The sequence below is a fragment of the Schistocerca piceifrons genome, chromosome X (assembly GCF_021461385.2).
Source record: "Schistocerca piceifrons isolate TAMUIC-IGC-003096 chromosome X, iqSchPice1.1, whole genome shotgun sequence".
NCBI classification, from domain to species: domain Eukaryota; kingdom Metazoa; phylum Arthropoda; class Insecta; order Orthoptera; family Acrididae; genus Schistocerca; species Schistocerca piceifrons.
The window spans coordinates 756,017,003-756,040,660 of NC_060149.1; the positions used below are offsets into that span (position 1 = coordinate 756,017,003).

Below are 23,658 nucleotides of genomic sequence, written 5' to 3' on the forward strand. Positions count from 1 at the left end.
TAGTATGAACTTTGCTCAACAGATGGCACTGCTAACTGCGCTTTTTAGTTGCTATTTGCGCCTCTTAGTTGCGACTTGTCACGGAAATCGCAGTTAGACTCGATAGCGTGTCGCAGAGATGAGCGTAGTACGAACTTTGGTCAACAGATGGCACTGTTAACTGCGCTTTTTAGTTGCTACTTGCGACTTCTAGCCGCGATTTGTCATTGAAATCGCAGAAAGCAGTACGGAATTCGGCCAACAGATGGCTCACGTCGTTGAATGTGAAATGCTACTTGCGACTGCTAACTGTGACTGAAATCGCAGTTAGATTTTGTAAAATTGTTATTGTGATATCTGTGACTTCTCAATCACTGTGATTTCTAACAGATTCGCGATTTCCTGCCCACCACTACTAGATTTTATTAGCGAGAGCTGTGAATTGTAACCGACCAGCGAAATATGTAAGGACTGTGACACGTGTGAACTGTGAACGACCAGAGAACTGCATGACAATTGTGATTGGTAGGCTTTGAACATTGAACTTTTTTTGAACTTTAGTTGAACTATAATATCTGATGCTGCAAAATCAAATTCATCGTTACAGTGAAAGTTCTGAGGTATAGGAAGTGCTGAAGTGCTATGAAAATAAAAGTTAACGTTTTGTGCGTGGCCCATGGGACTACGTTAAAATTCGTCACTTCAAATTCTTCATGCTACGAGTCGGCGCAGCGTGCAGAGCAGGGTACAAAGCAGCCACAGACAACAGGTGCGGCGATAGCAAGCAGCGGCCGGCGCATTTAGCAACACAGGGAGCGTTTGAAGCTCCAGCTGCAGCACACCACAACAGCGGAGTTGCAACCAGCGGTGCAGCCCGTAGCTACGAGAATCAGCGGCAGTACGTGGTGGAAGAAAAAGTAGTGTAAGTGTTACTCTTGCATATAGCAGTCTAAGATTTGTAATTAGAGTACTAGTATTAGTATAATATCTGGAGAATAGGAAGTAAGATACGCTCTCAGAAGTACAGGAGTTCAGTCTCACAGTGGTAGTGACGATCCAGTGGGTCGGATGCAAATAAATGGTAGTGAAGACAGATATCGGTTTAATGATACGTCAAATTTAGTCACAAATAACGCAAGTGAAAATGTAAATTCAAACTTTGGTGATGAATCCGAAATAGTAAATACAATACAACCAATAATCTCATTGAGAATTCTGAAGTAGCCATGAATGATTTCATTGGGAATGTAAGATTAACTAATAATGAAAACACTGAAAATGTAGATTTAGTGGGAAACAGTAGCAATGTATGTGGTACATAGTCAAAATGAAATGATGGATTGAAATGACGATTCCAGGGAAAATGACTCTGACGTCGACATTACTAACGAGCCAACAGATGAGTTACATACATTAAGTCATGGTACAGCATCAGCTGACACTTTACCAATCAGGATATAAGGTCTATGCTAAAATTAATTTTACAAGAACAAAGAGAGGCACAAAAAGGATATAAGGAGAAATTAAGAAAAGCAAAAAAAGAATACAAAGGTGAATTAAGAAAATTAAATTTGCGAGAACAAAAGGAAAATAAGGAGAAATTAAGTAAAACTAAAAATAAAATAGATAAAGGGTTCACATTATCGCTAAGTTCGATGCTCTGAAACAAAATCTTGAAGCTAAAGCTGAGGGAGTTGCAAAGAGATGGATCATGAAACAAAAGAATGGCGTAAAAAATTAGAAGTTTGTAAGACAGCAATGACTCAAAAGTTCGACCACGAAATCAAAAAGTTAGATAAGAATTTGCAGGACCAAAGTGAGAATACAAACGGCAATTAATGACATTAGTAATGTAAGACAAGAGCAAAGCAAAGCAAAGTTATCACGAATAATATAAAAAGTATCAAAAACGACCATGGAATATTTAATCGTAATATTTCACATGTAAAATCCTCTTGTAAAGGCAACACAGTTGCGATTCAGAGCAAACTGAGAGAAAGTACTTCATGAGATGTAAGACAAAATAGAAAATGAAGTTAAACAAAAAGTACAAGAAAGAAAGGTCTTACTCATGTAAGTGACATAGCAAATTTCGCTAATGCATTTAAATTCCATCATTTATCTAGTAAGGGAACTATACAGCTAGTAGCCTTTATTAGAGAGTTCGAGAGCATCATTCCTAAAAACATGTTTTAACAACAAAAAATCGAATTCGTGGCCAGTAGGTCAAAAGGAAAAGCTAAATCACGGGGAACAGGGGTGACTAACACATGCAAAACGTATAAAGAATTTGTTCAAGCATTCTTGAATCAAGACTGGTCTTGGAGCACGCAAAACAGCGAAAGGTGAAGTATTTGTAGACAGAAGGGTTGATAGTGAAAATGTCATTAGAACGCAAATGGTTAGGAGTAAGGTACTATATGATCCTTTACCGAAGTTCAATGGCGTCAAGATATCAATAAACATAGTCTTGACAGCCAGCTTCTCTCATAGGCCGCTAGCAAAAAATGGTCAAATGTATACTGTATTCGTCTGTGGGAGACAAAGTTATCAGTTCTCTAATCAGGTAGATTACGTGGTTGAATTTGAGAAATTTTTGAATGAAGGGCCTCATTCTGCCACGGAAATACTGCCACAACAATTATATATGAAATCTGAGTCAGTGACAAGAAAAAAATATTATAAATACTAACCTCAGGGGCAATAACGTTCTTTGTATTGCTAGGTAATTGGCGATTACCAGGTGCCCGAGTTAACTGACAGCATACTTCATCTTCTTATCCTGCTGTTAGTTCTTCCCCTTCTTTCATTCAGAACTAAATCTGTTTTCTTTAACGCTCCTCACTATCAAGACTAAGATGAGCAAATTTTCCTACAGGAATGTGATAATAAAGAAACAAGCTATGACACAAACAAAGTAACCCAGCAGAATAAACTACTGCTTAACATGGATGAAAAACAGACATTTACTGGAATTACGTGGACAGGCCTGAGTTTAGCAATATAGGATTACAGATACACCAGCAAGAGAAAACAGTATATAGTTACAACAAGACACAACGACCATATTAACGCACATAAAAAATATAAGGTACGTAGTGGGACAACTTTTAGATATTTACAACAACGATACATAAACCTTTTATGATTAGGAAAGCAAGAGATAACACAGATGAAATAATGCATGAAAATAAGCTGAGGCCTGCAGAAGAAGAGGGTGATGCTAAACCAGGTAAGTGAATATGAAAATATACCATAGCAGAAATTCTGGAGGCAAAAAAAAGAAAAAAATGGAAATAATTAAATGCTGTCTTGAGATGACGTACAGATTGTGTCAACATAGACATCGTTACTTTTTAGTATGAATTGAAACGGCGGCGTTTTTTCCACTGCAATGATTAATGATACACTGATAGGCGAGGAATTGTCCTGCCAAAAAGGTTACGGTTATCAGCCGACAGAAAATCCTGCCAATCATTTACAAAGACAGGAAAGAGGTAAACTGCGAGTTACAGAATAGGCGACAGAAAAGTGGGCCAATTGTGTACATAGAAAGGGAAAGCTGAAGTATTATTACTGGGCGACAGGAAAGTCGGGCAGTCATTTATGAAGAGTGAGGGAAGAAACGCAAAAGGCCACATGTAAGTCTGCCATTAAGTAGTATTTATGGGCAAAGTGGTTTACGCCAACTATTTTATTAAGTACAAGGGAGTAGACACATTGTCGACATAAGACCCAACATTGACGTGGAAATCTCATAAAACATAAACTTAGAAAATAAGGCTTAGACAGAAGGCCATGTAATATGAAGTATAGAGAGTAATAACACACACTGGTTTTAAATATGGAAGGAATGTTGAATAAAGGTCTAGCTAAGAATAAGGTAATTGGCCCCTACATTACACAAACTCACATACCGTTCGTATATGAAAGTCAGTAGAAAACACACAGTCATTACATAAATAGAGTTCCACTAGTACTTTTTGTAGCAACAGTGACACTCAAATGTAGAAGGAATGATGGCTCATAAAGCGCAATGAAGCAACGATTTGATAAATGAGGTTTTGTGCACTATGTACGAAACAAGATTCTAAAAGGTTCTCTCGATATGTCTGTGAATCGCAATTGTAAGCCTCCGTAGATAAGATTTAAAGAGCATAGCAAGTGACGCCTGCTAGCGGCGTGAGTTATTAGCGAATCAGGTCATTAGTAACAGATGGTGCGAGCAACAACAGAGCTCTTCAAGAGTGCGAATCTGCATATAGCTACAGCTGTGATCAAAACAAAATTTCTGATGTACCACTGTCGATGTAAACAGTGATGTTGTCTATAAACATCCAAACTCAAAACAATATATTACGTATCATGTATTTATATCGTAATAGTGTATGGAAACATGTTTACTTAAAATTTGTGTAAAATTATTAGGAAAGTAACTTAAGGCATTTTGTATTGTTTCATTGAATTGTACTGGAGCTGTATGCTGAGGCTGGAGATGGGAGAATGGACTGACAGTTGTGGAACTCTACACCACTTTGGAAGTCGGCGATTTCACAAAGCAAGATCACATCATGGACAACAAAATCTTGTGTTGTTTTATTTGTAACCATTTGAAGTGAACGTCTTTACGATGCATTCAAATATAATTAAGTACAGGACGCCATGGTGATGAAAAGTGAAAAGTTTAAAGAACGATTCATCGAATTTAATGGACTGCAGTGCGCCGATAGTAGTTTAAGAGCATTATAAAATTTTGTGATTGAAACTTGGCTAGGAGATAGCGGACGGCTATAGAGTATTCTGGCAGAAATAAAAGATTGTAACTAAAAAAAGACCGTCAATAACATAAAGGTGCAGAATGACGCAACTTTGAAAATCGTCACTATTTAAACAATGATGTAATTAGTATAGAAAGTGTAACTAAAGATTTATGATTTTGGGATATAAGGTGGTACACGAATTTATTGAGGGTAAGAGTCAGTTATTTCTAATTACAAATTAATTAAATCTATGATTACAAATGTTGATTAATAATCTGAGAATGAAAAAAATATAAAGTAGACTGTGTTTTTGAAAAACGCGAACGAAATACAAGTATTGTGGAATGATATGGCTCTTGAGAGATGATAACTAAAAATTGACAAAAATTGGAATAAAAATTTGTTTATTTCCAAAATTGATTGTTGTCTGCGAGAACATCCCAATTTTTCGAAATCTCAGAAGGAGGGGGAGGTGTAATATTTCTGGCTTTGGAGCTATCATATTTAGCTACTAGAAGCTATTCTTAGAGCAATTGAGAAGGCAGCAGTGGCAAGATGACGTAATGTGGTGTAAGGTAGCGATGACAGATGGTTTCTTAGGTATGGGGATCGTGAGAAAGACCGCCTAAATTGTGCTCCTTCTCTGCAAATGGCTGCTGCGTTTGGAGGTTGGGCGCACAAATTGATAATCTTCTGTTATTAATATTAGACAAACTAAACAGCGTATTTACTTGCATTTCAAATTAAAGCATCTCTCAATAGCGTGCCATCCTTCCGTTATTTCACGACTATTAATAACCAGCAGAATAATAAACAACTGCTAAACGAAAAGGTAGACGAAGCTCGTCGGTGATCCTCGGATCGCGCCTAACTTGGATGGAGGACGAAGTGGTTCGGCTGTAAGATCAGAGCTGGTTCGGCAGTCTCGGAAGACAGACATGTTGTCTGCCTCGGTCGGTATCAGTTAAGGCTTTATTAGTAATTTCTGGTCATTTGGACATGTAGCTGAGAACAGTGTCATAGTAATTACGGAAATACTCAGTTCATTATTTTGTTGAAGAATGGAAATTATTTGTGACTCTAAAGTGGAATGTAATTGTGCAGTTTCTCTTGTTTTGCTAATTAAAAACAAGTGGCATCCCGTATAAACAAAGCAATGGGAAATTTAATTATTTGGAAAACATTTGTTCCTCGCTAACAGTTTATTGCAGGCTCAAGATAACGGATTCACGACCTACGAGCTGTTTTTTGCGCAACTGTAGAAGACTGCGGGTTGGTGAACATATATTAGAACTTATACATTCCACTCAGGGCGGTGGCAGCAAATAGGCACCTCGCGTATACTGTACTCGTAGTACCTATGAGATCAGTGACACCTCATATATGATGACACAGACATTTTCGAGGGAACGGGTTTATCATATACGCACGTATATGTCTCCCCCTCTCTCTCCCTCTCCTTGCTGTTTTGAAATACGACTACTACGAAGAGAGAACCGGAAACAGAGAGAATAACCAAACTGTTTTTACACAGCAGTAAACGTCAACGAATTGTAGCATCTATCTTGAGAGCTTTTAATGATGTCTGTTGCAGCAGGTGACGAAACATGCGGTAGAAAATTGTGCCTAAAACCACGGCTCCCAAAAGCCGTGGCTTATTATTTAGTTCTCCAGTGCGGCTTTTATTTACTCAGTTTCAGCAGAGCCACCGCAGGTTACGTCACACACCAGCAGCCTACTGTGTTGTACGAAGTTTTTACCAGTAAGACCTGCTGCTTGTTCTCGATTTCCAACTGGAAGATACGAATCACCTGATGATGTTTTTGAATGTGCCTCATGAATTCGTTACTCTAAACTTTAGAATATGCATAATGAGAGATTGAAACGTATTCGTTCACTTGACGTTTGTCCAGAAAATTTGTTCAAACAAGAATATACTCTGAAAATTTGAGAATCCGTTGTAAGTCTCTCTTACATGGGTGAACAAATAGCATCTGAATCGGGACTGGTTAGTTTTACCAGTCCCCCATCCCATAATCTCCGTCCGTGCTTCAGTAAACACTCTTGGGAACGGTAGAGGAACATTGTTTCCTTTAGAGAAGGAAGAAGTTGTTTACAAGAACTGAGTCGTGATGGTAGTGCATCTTTACGTAGGAGGTGATCGTGTGTTGATGCGAAATACTCGTTAGCGTTCAATTTCTGGAGTAATACAATACGTTAGTTTCTCATCATAAACAGACAAGGGGGATCTATGACTAACTGTCCCCTTCCTGCATTCAAAGGGGACTGAGGCAAATTTCAGGATGCAATTAAATCCATAAATAAGCCCTAGAATGAAACCATGACAACTGAAATTACAAGACCAGGACAGATGAGAACATTTCTCTAAAACAAAAAACAAAACAAAAAAACTATTCTTAGAAATATTTCTACAGCAGTTGGCTACATACGTCTAGGTTATAATAACGGGTCTGCTATGAAGCTATTGCCAAATTGAAAAAGTGGAAGAAATTCCCAACTGAATGAAACATTTGCTAATTCAACAGAAATCTGAAAAAGACAGCTGCATACAAGAACATAACGGCCCCATTATTTGCCTTATTGTTTGTTTGTATATGATTTATCCTTTGTAATGCCGGAATCACTCACAAATTTCATTCTAATTGTGGGAAACGTGATACAGTTGTGTGGTCTCAAAAATATGTGATACCTGTTTGGAGCACATGTCTGCTTGAAGTAGAGGTTAAAGCTATGATGAGAAATAAAAGTTATCTAAAAAATAACACTTACTAAACACGATCATACGCCAGAGCCAAGAAACTAGTCAACAATATACAATCTCTAACATCAACTCGTCCACGAAAAAGTCTGCAGTTAATGTATTTGAAAGAAGACGGAGAAGAAAAGTATCTTAAGTAACTTCTTTCGTTGTAGAAGTACATACCACTAAGATGACCCTGGTGATAGACTATTTTAACCCCACAAGTCTTCACCGAGCGAGATGGCACAGTGATTAAGACACTCGATTCGTATTCGGGAGGACGATGGTTTAAATCTGCGCCCAGCCATCCACATTTAGATTTTTAGAGATTTCTCAAAATTTCTTAAGGATAATGCCCGGACGGTTCCATTGAACGGGAACGGCCGTCTTTCTTCACCATTGTTTCCCTATCCGAGTTTGAGCTCCGTTCCCGATAACCTCATCGTCGATGGGACGTTAAACCCTAATCTTGCGCCGGCCGCGGTGGTCTTGCGGTTCTAGGCGCTGCAGTCCGGAACGGCGGGACTGCTACGGTCGCAGGTTCGAATCCTGCCTCGGGCATGGATGTGTGTGATGTCTTTAGGTTAGTCAGGTTTAAGTAGTTCTAAGTTCTACGGGACTGATGACCTAAGATGTTAAGTCCCATAGTGCTCAGAGCCATTTGAACCTAATCTTGCTTTTCAATTCCATACGTCATCCGACGATATACAGCCTCATAAAAAACGAATTTGCTCAATCCTGCGTCTTCTTCATCCCAGTACAAATAGAGAACTGTGTAGAAGCAGAATGTGAAAACAGATGGACAGGAATAATTGCAGAGACTAGGAAGCCAGAAATAAAAAAAAAACATGTATCACAAACGTCCATCATTCAGAAAGAACAGAGAGAAGGTGAACAGTGCTTGAGAAACTGGACTTGTATGCAGGATGAACAGATTTTACACCTCCGTCTGCTCATCGTGATACAGATTTTCTGTGGTTTACCTAAATCAAATAATGCGAAGGCTCTGATAATTTCTTCGAAACGTCCACAGTCAATAGCCTTCTCCTATCTTTATTCAGTCTGAAGTAATGGTCTGTTTCCAATGAGCACGATATCGACAGATCATAACTTTCTTCTTTCAGAAATTGAAGCTGTTATCAGGTTAAATGATCTTGTCATTGCAGTCCTTGCCCAGCCTTCTTGAACTCCTCACCATAATGGAAAGAGAAAGAAAGAAAGAACGGTCGCTAATGGAAGACTCCTGCACTACAGTGAAATACGCTGTAAGTAAAATAAATTTCTTAGCTACCTGAAGGTTAGTTTAAAAAGCAGTGCTTTACTTTGCACGGTCAAATTGCAGACAGTATGCCATTACCTTCCTCCGACCGTTGGACTGTCTTACACAACAAGTTATACGAGGACCTACAGTTAAGCGCGGGGTCTTAACTGTGGAGCAGCTCGGCAATTTTCAAATTATAAAATGGTTGTCAGAAGTGAAAAAAGGGATGAGTGACATACAGGAATCCTTTGATTTTCTGCGGTTCAAATCTCAGGCCCCACTGGGCCAAAATCTCCTGTGCTGGGAATTTCCGCCAGCCGCTGTGGCCGAGCGGTTCTAGGCGCTTCAGTCTGGAACAGCGCCGCTGCTACGGTCGCAGGTTCGAATCCTGCCTCGGGCATGGATGTGTGTGAAGTTCTTAGGTTAGTTAGGTTTAAGTAGTTCTAAGTCTAGGGGACTGATGACTTCAGATGTTAAGTCCCATAGTGCTTAGAGCCATTTTTTTGGGTATTTTCTTGAGGAAGAAATATTTGAAAAACCAAAGAAACTCTTCTTGTGGAACAGAAATACCACAGGAAAATTACCTTCTTCGAAGCTAACGACAAATCATAGTGTAATCTACTATGGTCACGAAGTGAATATAGATGTGAAACTGTTATGTATAATATATTTCAACAGAACAACCGTTCAGATTCATACATCGCTAAAATAAACAAATGAAAGATATTAATTTCTTTCTTGATCTCGTTCATTTGGCAGCGCCTTATTTCGATTAATTTTGAAACTGTCTTTTAGGATGCCGTCAGCAAGCCACCGAGCCACAACAATGGCCTAAAAACTCTCGCGAATGGACAAAGTCTCCTAGCAAGTACTTCATCTATATATATGTATCCATTCAAGAAACTCGCTTGTACCTTCGTAACATCCCGGTGCTACAGAGTTATTATCTACACAAGAGGGGTGACCTAAGTGTAGGAGGGGATAGGAGGGAAATGCAGAAATGTATATATCACTCGTTATCTTTCTCTCTGAACCTCACTCAGTCACCAGTTACTGTTGTGGGATTGCGTCATTTTATTTAACGGTCACGGCCACGAAGGTAATGAGGCATTCCTGGAGTCACAGCTCCAATAATCGTATTTCTTTATAGAAGATATTACTGCGCTAAGTATTCTATGCAAATATTCGTCTACCCATTCTTGGCATCGAGTGTTAGAGTGTGTCTTATATTCAAAAGGCATTCATTTTCTTGGTATAAGAGAGACAACGTAATTTGGAGCGGGAAATGGTCACCTTCCACCACAGTCTAGTCGTTGACGGATATTCTGAAAGGCTGACTGGTGCCTGTGCACACACATCTCATCAAAAGTATCCGGACATCTATTAGCGTACATTGGTATGAGGAGTGCCGACTCTTCGTATTTATGGCGGTTTGAATTCTGCTGGGAACACTTTAAATGACATGTCTGAACGTCTGTAGAGGAGTGGCACGTCATTCTTCCTCAAGAGCTGAAATCAGAGAAGGTTGGACGCTGGGGTCGGAGCGAAATCGACGTTCTAACTTATCCTAAAGGTGCTCCAGGCCTGTTGATTTTAAGAATGTTAATGTCCACAATTTATTGCTTCAAAAATGTTATTTTATGAAAGGGTGCAATGTCACGCTGATACAAAGAGTCACGGTCTCCGAGCTGTTTCTTTAACGTACGCAGTGCTCATCTCTGTGAAATGTGTTCATATCCTTCTACATTTAGCATTTTCTTTAGGACAGTTAGCTGTAAACACGTGGAAAAATACTAACAATTTTCATAAAATTTACGTGGCTCTAACTAAAACACGTGAATTCTTCGTAGGATGAAAATGTAGGACAATAGGAATGCTTCTTGCTGAACTGTTTGATACACAATTGATCACCTTAGTTCTCATATCGACTTTAGTACAATTTTTTGTGAATATAAGTAAATTTCTCGTTCTGTTTTCCGGTCAATGCTTGGAATCTATGCCCTGACTAATTATCTTACTTAGATACTTGAAACTTTACGTACATGTTAACAACATGTCCATCTAAAAAGCAGAATACTATCATGTCATTCCTATCACAGTTTTTTTTATTCGAGAAATATTGACATCCAATAACCAGATAGGTTACTTACCTATGACTAATCAATAAGTATTTTTCTTTCTGTTGGTAGTACGTTAGCATCTATAGTCTGCTTTACTCCAAATAGTATCCTGAAAACTCCCAAAAAATCTCAAACCTCTTGCTCAAGTACATCTTTTGTGCACAAAATAAACATTTCAGAAAGTATGACACTCAGGTAATTCAATTCAAAGCTGTATTTGATCTATGGAACATCTCTGTTGTTTCTAATACACTCCAGCTGCATAATCTTCTTGGTTTACATGTTCTTCATCTTCTCTCATCATTCCTTGTTTGTCCTTGTTATTCTTGCCTCTTTAGTTGCCTCAAAGTCACACTTCTCAGCTTTGGCCACTCTCACGGAACCAACTGTCACCAATGATTGCCTCACACTGAACCTATAATATATTCCTAGCGACTCTAGAACTCCACACCAGTACTAAAACACATTTTTGAGGCATAATAACTTTCGAGAGTGACAAAACAGCAAAAACTCGAACTATAGAAATGTTAATAAGCAAAACAAGCGAAATAATGCTCGAAAACTGAAGATGTACGAGACAAAACATAAGAAAGACTTGCACCAGGCGATCAGGTCTACCCGCTGGGAGGCCCTCGCCACACAACCTTTCATTTCATTCGGAAAGCGTATCTTCTAACAGAGCTACTAACGCGAGAAACAGTTGTATAGTATGTCTGTCCAGAATGGGAGTCTAATGACAACATTTGAAGTGTGAAAGCAATGGGAACATTGGTAGGCTGCACTCCGAGAAACCCTTAAATTGGTTTAAAATAACTTCCTGGTGACCTACTCAACTCTTTTTAACTACCATTTTGTTCAAAAAACTCTAAGCATATAACCGATTTTTTGAAGCGGATTTACAAGCAAATGACCTTAAGCGTAATATGGAGATCACTACCTAACCACGAACAACACCCCAACCATACTTCGCAGTTGTCGCTACATATGATGGGAGGTGACGGTCTACAGGCATTGGCCAAACCCAAAACGTTCCATCGGATTGCCATAGGGTATAGAGTGATTCATCACTCCACATCACTCGTTTCCAGCCATCTTCAGTCCAGTAGCGCCGCCCTTTACAACATGTCAAGCTTCGCTTAGGATTGACAACCGAAATATGTGACCTACGGGGAGTTGGTCGACCCTTGTACCGCATTTTTTCTAGGTCCCTACATACAATCATTGCCGCTGGACTGCCGCTAGCACTTTTAAACCCACGAGTGATTGCTTCCGCTAAGTTCATGGGACGGTCCATGTTCGGCGGTGCGTGTCATCTGCATTGTCTTCATTTAACTTTATTTTTTTTTCTTTGTTGTGATTTCATTTCCCTACCCAAGGCCGTCAGCGGCACAATCCACCGCTCTTCAGACTGAGTGATGTGACAGCTAATACAAGAAGAAAATGTTACATTCAAAGACGATAAAAAAGGAGGACATAAAACAGAGTAAGGGGAGGTAATGGAGGTAAAAATACACTCACATGGAGACATTTGTGTGGGGACAATTAAAAAAGTCGATATAAAGTCAAAAAACACGGTTGGCGATTCGTAGAGCACAAAAAAGACACTGAAGTCACACACACAGGTTAAAATTTGGCCACAGTAATAAAAACACTCCAGAACTACACACTTTAAACCCACTTGGAGCACACACGATGAAGAATAAAACTGCCAGGTGGGACCTGCCGAGGGAGAGGCCTGAGAGGATGGAAAAGGAGGGGAGAGCAAGGGGCAGCAGGGGAGGGGGCGGGATGAAAAGAGTAGGGGCATCAGGGTGTGCACCAAGCAAGAGACTGGTGGGGCAGGAGATGAAGTGGGAAGACAAGGCGGGAGGAGTGCAGAGACACTGAAGGGGAACACAAGAGAGGGATGGGGCGTAGGACGGGAAAGCCGCTCAGAATGGAGGGGGAGGAGAGGGAGCCCTGAGGAGGAGGCAGGAGGAAGATGGGGCTAGAATTGGTAGGAAGGTTAGATGTCAGGGCGAATTGGTTCAACTTTAGTTGTTCCTTCGTGTTTCCACTTCACAATCACATCACCAACAGTCGACTTGAGCATCTTTAGAAGGGTTAAAATGTGGCTATTGAATTTGTTACACAGGTGACGACCAATGACTAGTCTACATTTCAAGCCAATGAGCTCTCCTGATCGACCAATTCTGCTGTTACTGTTTCTCTACTCACAATATAATATTCCCCACCTCCTTTTATACTCGCAGGTTCGCCTCTCACGGCATCTAGTAGTCAATTCCACATCACATGCGAGTGTTCTGATACTTTTGATCACATGGTGTCTGTTCGGCTGAGTCTAAAAAATTAATTTAGTGTTTAGAGTAGAATAAATTGCATAATGGAAGTAACTGGCAATATGATTAACGTAACAATGAGAATTACAGCCTATTATTTGTTAGGATGAACTTTGAAGTTCTGCAATAAGATTTGGTCGTGCAGCGATAGAGAGACTCAGGTGCGGTCCAACTGTAGGCGATGTGCCAGCTTTTAGATAGCGTGGGCTGATCCCTCTAAGACCACTTGGCAATACGACATGGAGCCATGCTGCGAGTTTCTGACGTCCACAAATCATTTCTGTACTGCCGCTAACCTCTGGGACTAAGCAAGTAATGTTTCTGGGAAAACTAAAACATACATATTAAATGCCATAATGGGTAATGTAGTCCTAAGAATAATATTGTAAGAGGCTGCACAGACAATGGCGCATATTTTTACATCGCATCATTGCTGAGCTTAGGTTCAGTTTTTCAGACCTTGCAAGAAGAAATGTCATTCGGATAAGCTGCCGTCGTGGGAGGGCTGGGGGGCTGATTTAGATATCAGGAGGCACCTTGGATCGAGTAATTCAGTACCAAACAACAAATTATTTGCATGATAGTACAATTTCTGAGTTCCAGAATGTGGATCTATATGCAAAGTGTGTCTTTAAAATTTGATGAATGGTTCATTATCTACATTCTGAAGTGTATTATCACGTGTAGATGCACAGAAAAATACTGTAAAGTGTTGGGTATACTAAGCTGAGACAGATTTCTTTTCTGTGGCTAGTCGAATATAGTGACTTCGAAGACTTCTGATATAACGATGTGGAGAATCTTAAATACCAAAGATTTCCTTATGGACTGACGGAAACAGAAGATGTTACATCATGAACATCTTGACTGAAAGCTACCAGACTGTTACTCCAATATCTCCATGCTTCAACAAGCGATGTCGATTTCACTACAGAAAAAAGTCATTCCTACAATTGAAGATGAGGCATTACCAGACAACCTGCCCATGTAACATATAAATACCTGTCGAAATCTGAGAAAGGTCGAATTATTTGCAGTAGGGGAGCATTATACCGACAGTTCGCATAGACAGTTGGCAGTAGTGCAATGACTGCAAAAACAGTGTCTGGTATCACGTAGGCCTATAAGTAATACCCTACGGGCGTCAAGGTTGGTAACGGAATTGCCAGTTTCCATCAGACGCTGACAGCGGTCATACAGGATCCGGCAGACCCTGTGGAGCATGCCCACAGTGGCTTAGTACAACGAGCTCCGTCCGCTGCGACTTGGCAGAGCCTCTTCCCCATGACACCATCGTTTATGCTTAGTTCAGAAACCTTCCTGGTTGACATTGTGATAGCTGGACTCTGTTTCTTGCTGCGTTATTTGTAATTGGTCTTCATATGCTTGGAGAAATACTTACTTAAGTAAATCTTCTGTTTAATGTGTGACTTCTTCACTGATCATTTCTGCTCCTGTCCAGGTTTGCTATGACGACAATTGTCACGCCACTCTGCAGCCCAGTTCTCCTTACTATTGTGTAGGAAGTTGTACACAACAGAGTGTTGACGAGACAGACTCAAAGTGTGCCAAGAAGAGTAGACATGGGCCCTTCGAGATGAACTGCACCAAAAAAATGATCGTAGGATTGGTCGACTGGCTCTTACGAATAAACAGCTACAATCTGGGTAGACGTTAAAGCAGTGTGTCGTCAGTGGCAAAGCATCCACTAAGGCTCTAAGGCTGAGCCTACCCAAAAAATTCCAAAATAGTTCGTCGTGGCCGAATTTTATGCGATTTGATCACATACCCTCGTTTTTTTTCCATATGTGATATGGTACAATACAGCATCACCAGTCTGTCACGGTCTAACTTTCTTGGTGAGGCGTCTCTGCAATACAATTTGGAGGTGTGGCGGTGGGACTTGGAGTCCCATACCACCCTCCAACGGTGACGGTACTCATCAGTCAGGCATAAAACTTAGTCCGACATGGGCAGGGATGGTGTGAAAGTAATGGACGTAGAATGGGGTGCTTGTCCTGCCAAAGGATACATCCGTGGTGGGAGTGCCAGGCCTATCGTTAGCCGTGGTCGGAATCCCATTCCTCTAGGATGGTTAGAGGAGCCGGATGTCGATGCCAGCGGCGTGGAAATGTGGTCCCAACATGGCGTAGCTTATGGACAGTGTCCCGCAGGCACCCACTTTCTCATAGAGCCACCGCGCACATACCCTCGTAATTTTCTTCAAATATTTTACGTTTGGACTCCGTATATGCACCTGCCAGGACAATGCATCACTCCTCTATCTTTACAGTCAATAGCGACTCAGAAATTCGTGCTTGTTACGAGCATGTGCGGCAAGCCCGTTCTTTCACGCGGCAGACTGGGATTTCTACAGCATGGATACAGTTTTTAAAAGCTGGCCTTTGATTTGTTTTTACTTCTCGCCAGTAGTGTGGCGTACCCTTAGAAAAATTATGAATGACTGTGCTAGTAAACTTCTACGTTATTTGATACAAAGACGGCTGATTAAAACTGAACGTACTCCGACAGTTCTCTCTTTACTTATTCTGATCATCACTAAACTGACACACAATATTTTTTAACGCAACGCAGTCTTACTTTCAAAAATCCCTACAAAAGAATGGCCCTGACTAACAATAACCTATACCTTTCATGAATCACTTACCCCACAAAAATCTTCGTTACTCGAACTACTGCAATACAGCGAGCGCCAATACTGCTAGCTAAATAAAAGATTCTAACTACTGAAGGCACTAACTACTGATAGGCATAGTTAGCAAATGAAAGATTTTGATATAGAACAAACAATGTATTTACCTTAATAATATTCAAAAGTCATCATATATATATATATATATATATACACAGTCCTGGAAATTGAAATAAGAACACCGTGAATTCATTGTCCCAGGAAGGGGAAACTTTATTGACACATTCCTCGGGTCAGATACATCACATGATCACACTGACAGAACCACAGGCACATAGACACAGGCAACAGAGCATGCACAATGTCGGCACTAGTACAGTGTATATCCACCTTTCGCAGCAATGCAGGCTGCTATTCTCGACGATCGTAGAGATGCTGGATGTAGTCCTGTGGAACGGCTTGCCATGCCATTTCCACCTGGCGCCTCAGCTGGACCAGCGTTCGTGCTGGACGTGCAGACCGCGTGAGACGATGCTTCATCCAGTCCCAAACATGCTCAATGGGGGACAGATCCGGAGATCTTGCTGGCCAGGGTAGTTGACTTACACCTTCTAGAGCACGTTGGGTGGCACGGGATACATGTGGACGTGCATTGTCCTGTTGGAACAGCAAGTTCCCTTGTCGGTCTAGGAATGGTAGAACGATGCGTTCCATGACGCGTTGGATGTACCGTGCACTATTCAGTGTCCCCTCGACGATCACCAGTGGTGTACGGCCAGTGTAGGAGATCGCTCCCCACACCATGATGCCGGGTGTTGGCCCTGTGTGCCTCGGTCGTATGCAGTCCTGATTGTGGCGCTCACCTGCACGGCGCCAAACACGCATACGACCATCATTGGCACCAAGGCAGAAGCGACTCTCATCGCTGAAGACGACCCGTCTCCATTCGTCCCTCCATTCACGCCTGTCGCGACACCACTGGAGGCGGGCTGCACGATGTTGGGACGTGAGCGGAAGACGGCCTAACGGTGTGCGGGATCGTAGCCCAGCTTCATGGAGACGGTTGCGAATGGTCCTCGCCGATACCCCAGGAGCAACAGTGTCCCTAATTTGCTGGGAAGTGGCGGTGCGGTCCCCTACGGCACTGCATAGGATCCTAGGGTCTTGGCGTGCATCCGTGCGTCGCTGCGGTCCGGTCCCAGGTCGACGGGCACGTGCACCTTCCGCCGACCACTGGCGACAACATCGATGTACTGTGGAGACCTCACGCCTCACGTGTTGAGCAATTCGGCGGTACGTCTACCCGGCCTCCCGCATGCCCACTATACGCCCTCGCTCAAAGCCCGTCAACTGCACATACGGTTCACGTCCACGCTGTCGCGGCATGCTACCAGTGTTAAAGACTGCGATGGAGCTCCGTATGCCACGGCAAACTGGCTGACACTGACGGCGGCGGTGCACAAATGCTGCGCAGCTAGCGCCATTCGACGGCCAACACCGCGGTTCCTGGTGTGTCCGCTGTGCCGTGCGTGTGATCATTGCTTGTACAGCCCTCTCGCAGTGTCCGGAGCAAGTATGGTGGGTCTGACACACCGGTGTCAATGTGTTCTTTTTTCCATTTCCAGGAGTGTATATATATATATATATATATATATATATATATATATATATATATATATATATATATCATTTCATGACATCCATCTTTACAAATTTCCTTTTTCTGGCGGACACACGTCCAGATCGTCCGCTTACAGTAACCTCTCAAAACTCTGGCATCTCTCTCTCCACATCCACCCCTGCTGACGGCTCACCTCCAACTGCCTAACGCTACGCGCTGTTCACATCCAACTACCCAACACTACAATAGCGAATGTTCCAACAATGCCAACCAGCCACAGACTGCATACAGGACAGTCAGTGATTTTCATACAGAGCACTACGTGGCGTTACCAACATAAAAACCTAAACAGCCTACTTACAGTAGGTAGATATATGCTTGAGTGGAGTGACAAGTCATTCAGCAGTTCCCTAATACATAGCGCTACTTCGCATCGTCTAGCACGATAGCACGAAGCCGGGCAGAATGGGAAACCATTAACTCTTAATTAAAGTGTTTATTTATAATACAAAGAACAAGAAGACATTCGTAATTCGTAGAAAATAAACGTGAATACATCATTGTATGATGTTGCAAGATGATAGGAAACAGTCTATGTATTTTCAATGTTACTCAGATTAAAATTTAGTATCCTTACTTATTTCAAACGTTGGTGGTTCCATAGTTTGTCTGTAGGTTCTCGTATCAACGGTAATAGACGTACTTACGGTGAAACCTGGAACATGACTTTTGTTGTTGAAATGTAGTAAGTAGTGTCAGTGGTTAATTGATTAGCGACGTTTATGTCGGTGTGCCTGTCACATGTGAGGTGCCATCGTCAATTTGTCTTGTCATTGTGTTGTCGAAAGAAACATTGTAAGTTGTCTAATATACAAATCATTATCTTGTAACGCATGGTATTGCTAACTACCTCAAACTGCCATGGATGTGTTTATTTCATCACAAGATCCACTGAATTTTTCAATTGAAACCTCTGCATTCTTCGTTCGCCTTTCTGTGAAAGGTAAACTATGGTGAAAGAACTAAAGCTAACGCCAAGTCTGTATATTAAAGAATCTTATGGAAAATTTATAAGACACTTCCAGACACAATGATAAGTTCAAAACCATAGTTAAGTGGCAGCATTGTAAGGAAGAAACTTTTTTTATTTTTCCTGCGTACTGTTTGAAATGGGTAACGACAGTTTTGAATAGAATAAGTGGGGAATAGGCGAAGAGAGTCTTCAAATTTTGTTTACGAAAGCTAAGAAGCGTGAATATTCCATTTCACATATCACAGCGGCTGTTAAATACAATCAGCTAGGTACAGCAAGAGTTGACCATGCTCTTTCAGAAGCAACACGATTGGGAGCTTTGAAACATAACGAGAACGTTGATCGAAACAGAAATATACTGAAGAGACTTATTTCCACTATCTGCTTTGTTGCACAGCAAGAATTAGCTCTTATAGGTCGTGACGAATCTGAAGTGTCAGTAAAAAAAGCAAATTGTTTAGAGCTTTTGGACTTCTTGGCAGAAGAAGAACCTTACATGCAAGATCATTTAGCATCCAATGGAGTATTTAAAGGCACTTCCTCTGACACTCAGAACGAATTAATTTCTTGTATTACGGATGTTGTTGAACAAATTTCAAATTAAGTTAAAAGAAAAGTCCTTCTATATCAGTACAAGTCGACGAAACAACGGATGTCTCAACCAGAAGTCAAATGAGTGTAGTTTTTCGTTTTGTAAAAAACGAATCAGGAGAAATACAACAGAGATTCATAGGGCTTTATGAAGTATCCAAAGACCAGAGTGCACAAGGCGTAGCCACTGTTTTCTTCCAATAATAATAATAATAATAATAATAATAAGATGCATAACTTATCTGACAAAAGAAATAATTATTTTTGTGGAATTTTGTTGTTTTGTACGTAACAAAATACAGTCTAGGGCAGTAACGAAATAATTTGTAAACTTTCACAACTCTCTATTTTGTATTTTTGTGTAATTGGGAGTTTTCGTGCTTTTCCGTTTTTCGGACAAATGTACAAGTTCCCTAACAGATGTATTAGTTCACCAATTTGCTTCCTGGCTGAAAATCAGGTATTCTTACTCTGCACCCGCACAGCAACTTGTGCTAACTGTACACTTCCTTGTTAAATGTTCGCTTCTAGTCATGCTTATTTGATTTCGTCACTCTCTCAATCAAAGTATCTGTTCTTGGAAGCCCTAGTTCCTTTGCGGCTAACTTTTCCTGGTAATTTACTTTTCTGTTCCGAGAATGAGATTTTCACTCTGCAGTGGAGAGTGGAGAGTGCGCTGATATGAAACTGCCTGTCAGATTAAAGCCGTCTGATGTACTGAGACTCGAACTGGGGACCATTGCCTTTCGGAGGCAAGTGTTCTAGCGACTGAGCTGCCAAGTATGGCTCAAGACGTGTTCTCACAGCTATACTTTTCTGTCAGCTTTAAAAATAGATTCATCATAGTTCATGTTTACACCGCACACGAAAGCTGAGTTCTATGTAGTAAACAACTTACTCCAAACACCAAAGTGCCATTTGTGGAAATGATTAAACTCAAGTAGTAATGTGTACCAACCTGGTCACTTGACTAGAATACAAATGCGACGCTGATATCCATAACGTTCTAAAGCATACCGCTATCGTCCAGGCTGTCGTAGCTGAGTCGTCACGGTCTTGGACTAAAATGTAGCAGATCTGTGTTCGAATCTCTGTTGTGCCAATAATTTTTTTCCTTGTTAGCTGCATTCAGATTTGTGTCTGTGTAACGTCCGTTTTCAACAATGAGGTGTAAGGAAGGGACCTATGATGTAAGTTGATTCTGCACACCTACTCTGTTAGCACCCGAAAGGAAGTCGCTGCTGAACGGGAACCGCAAACGTTTGGTGCCAAAACGGCAAGTCGACCGAATCCTCATCTGGTGTGTGATACACGGCAGTAGTGACACTATATGTGTCATACCGACGCACCTAATTTGTACGCCTGGTGAATGAGTGAGTGAGATATGCCTCCTTGCCCGATTTAGGTGTTCGTATGAATGTGAATATGGCCACACCCAAGGAAATGATGAAAACTTAATACGAGGGCAGTTCAATAAGTAATGCAACAAATTTTTTTTCTCGGCCAATTTTGGTTGAAAAAACCGGAAATTTCTTGTGGAATATTTTCAAACATTCCCGCTTTGACTCGTATAGTTTTATTGACTTCCGACAGGTGGCAGCGCTGTACGGAGCTGTTAAAATGGCGTCTGTAACAGATGTGCGTTGCAAACAACGGGCAGTGATCGAGTTTCTTTTGGCGGAAAACCAGGGCATCTCAGATATTCATAGGCGCTTGCAGAATGTCTACGGTGATCTGGCAGTGGCCAAAAGCACGGTGAGTCGTTGGGCAAAGCGTGTGTCATCATCGCCGCAAGGTCAAGCAAGACTGTCTAATCTCCCGCGTGCGGGCCGGCCGTGCACAGCTGTGACTCCTGCAATGGCGGAGCGTGCGAACACACTCGTTCGAGATGATCGACGGATCACCATCAAACAACTCAGTGCTCAACTTGACATCTCTGTTGGTAGTGCTGTCACAATTGTTCATCAGTTGGGATATTCAAAGGTTTGTTCCCGCTGGGTCCCTCGTTGTCTAACCGAACACCATAAAGAGCAAAGGAGAACCATCTGTGCGGAATTGCTTGCTCGTCATGTGGCTGAGGGTGACAATTTCTTGTCAAAGATTGTTACAGGCGATGAAACATGGGTTGATCACTTCTAACCTGCAACAAAACGGCAATCAATGGAGTGGCGCCACACCCACTCCCCTACCAAGAAAAAGTTTAAAGCCATACCCTCAGCCGGTAAAGTCATGGTTACAGTCTTCTGGGATGCTGAAGGGGTTATTCTGTTCGATGTCCTTCCCCATGGTCAAACGATCAACTCTGAAGTGTATTGTGCTACTCTTCAGAAATTGAAGAAACGACTTCAGGGTGTTCGTAGGCACAAAAATCTGAACGAACTTCTCCTTCTTCATGACAACGCAAGACCTCACACAAGTCTTCGCACCCGAGAGGAGCTCACAAAACTTCAGTGGACTGTTCTTCCTCATGCACCCTACAGCCCCGATCTCGCACCGTCGGATTTCCATATGTTTGGCCCAATCAAGGACGCAATCCGTGGGAGGCATTACGCGGATGATGAAGAAGTTATTGATGCAGTACGACGTTGGCTCCGACATCGACCAGTGGAATGGTACCGTGCCGGCATACAGGCCCTCATTTCAAGGTGGCGTAAGGCCGTAGCATTGAATGGAGATTACGTTGAAAAATAGTGTTGTGTAGCTAAAAGATTGGGGAATAACCTGGTGTATTTGAATGCTGAATAAAACAACCCCTGTTTCAGAAAAAAATGTGTTGCATTACTTATTGAACTGCCCTCGTAGTTTGTCACATAAGCTGCAACAAATGAATGCCACAATTTCTCAATCACACAGTTTCTCTGTCCCCTGTAAAAACATACGGTTTTAACGTTTATGGAGCTGTGTTTCGATTTGGGAGTTTTGACTCTTTTAATTCCTTTGTCGTAACATGGTTCACTCCCGTTTACTTGTCGTTTTCATTTCTGTGATACCTCTATGTGGTATCTCGCCTGCTCACACTATCCATCACATTTACTTGCGGCGGTAAGGTATTCTTACCACATGACTCCTATTCTATAACCAATGTATAGTATGAGAACTGCCATGACTATAGAAAGAGAACAAACATTTCAGTGGCTGTACAAACAGTTCATAACATTGTGAAAAAAAGAAAATAAAAATAAATGGCAGGAGGGAATTTAGAACCCAGGTAGTGCACTTCGCAGTCCGACACTTAACCATGACGTCATAGACACTCTTTTTCGCTCGATGTTAAACTTGGACCAAAAAAAAAAATGGTTCAAATTGCTCTGAGCACTATGGGACTTAACTTCTAAGGTCATCAGTCCCCTAGAACTTAGAACTACTTAAACCTAACTAATCTAAGGACAACACACACATCCATGCCCGAGGCAGGATTCGAACCTGCGACCGTAGCGGTCGCGCGGTTCCAGACCGTAGCGCCTAGAACCGCTCGGCCATTCCGGCCGGCAAAACTTGGACCTCTTACTGTTTGTATTTTGCTTTTTTCCAGAGTTCAGTACACCTTCTTCCTGTTTCCATGGCCGGCCGGAGTGGCCGTGCGGTTCTAGGCGCTACAGTCTGGAACCGAGCGACCGCTATGGTCGCAGGTTCGAATCCTGCCTCGGGCGTGGATGTATGTGATGTCCTTGGGTTAGTTAGGTTTAGTTAGTTCTAAGTTCTAGGCGACTGATGACCTCAGAAGTTAAGTCGCATAGTGCTCAGAGCCATTTGAACCTGTTTTCATGCTTGATCTGTGTTCAGTTTTTGATAGGCTATCTACTAGGCCATCTTGCCACTAAATCTGAGGGTGGTGTGATGGGGAGTTTCCCTTGCCAGCGCCTCAAATGGAGTACTGTATAATAAAATTTATAACTTAGTATACGATAACTCATTCAGCACGTCACGAAATAGCTTTACCGTCAGTACAACTTTAACATATACTGACGTCTGATCTAATTTTGCTACAGTATGTAGTAAGTGAGTTAACATGTCTGAGGAGTGTAGTTGAGTGTTAAGGGCTAGCTGTGCACATCTGAACGCTGCACGTTGCTTATCAAATGCGTATGTATTTTGCCCATACGGCACTTAAACCACGCGACTTGCGCATGTGCAGAAGCTCCTTAAAACGTGCACAACTGAAGGTGTGCTCGCGACCCTGTTGCCAAGTTTCACGCACTCTAGAGGAGCAGCAGCACGGTAGATTTAAGTTCCTTATCTTTCAGACTGCAGCATCTATGTTACGCTTAACAGCACTCAAAGAAATATAACCAATAAATCCGCAAGGTGTCGAAAGTTAGGGTGTTCATGTGTTCTTGTGCTCTTACACAGCAGCCACCACTGGATACACTGGGTAGGAGGATTACCCTGAAACTGAGTTGTTAAAAATTTTTAGTCAAAAATCGCCACTGATGACGCTTTTCGAAAATTGAGAGGGTAACTAGTCAGGCCAAAATAAATCGTTCCTTTTGTTGCAACATCTTTCTAATAAGGAACCAGAGATACTGAAACTTAGCAAATT

At 41.6% G+C, this 23,658-nt stretch overlaps 1 protein-coding gene across 3 annotated transcripts in view; it reads left to right on the forward strand.

Moving 5' to 3' along the window:
* The window catches only part of LOC124721230 (retinol dehydrogenase 13-like), a 218,733-nt gene that overhangs the window by 36,107 nt on the left and 158,968 nt on the right, over nucleotides 1-23,658 (forward strand). Inside the window, exon 1 of one of the 3 annotated variants that reach the window (XM_047246086.1) lies at nucleotides 306-901. The exons of 1 other annotated variant lie outside the window; for it this stretch is intronic. In XM_047246086.1, the coding sequence (XP_047102042.1) occupies nucleotides 693-901 (209 nt within the window). In that variant the 5' untranslated portion in view covers nucleotides 306-692. Of the gene's footprint in view, nucleotides 1-305; nucleotides 902-23,658 lie in introns of those variants that run through there. One more of the 3 variants, XM_047246087.1, reaches the window with a different exon arrangement.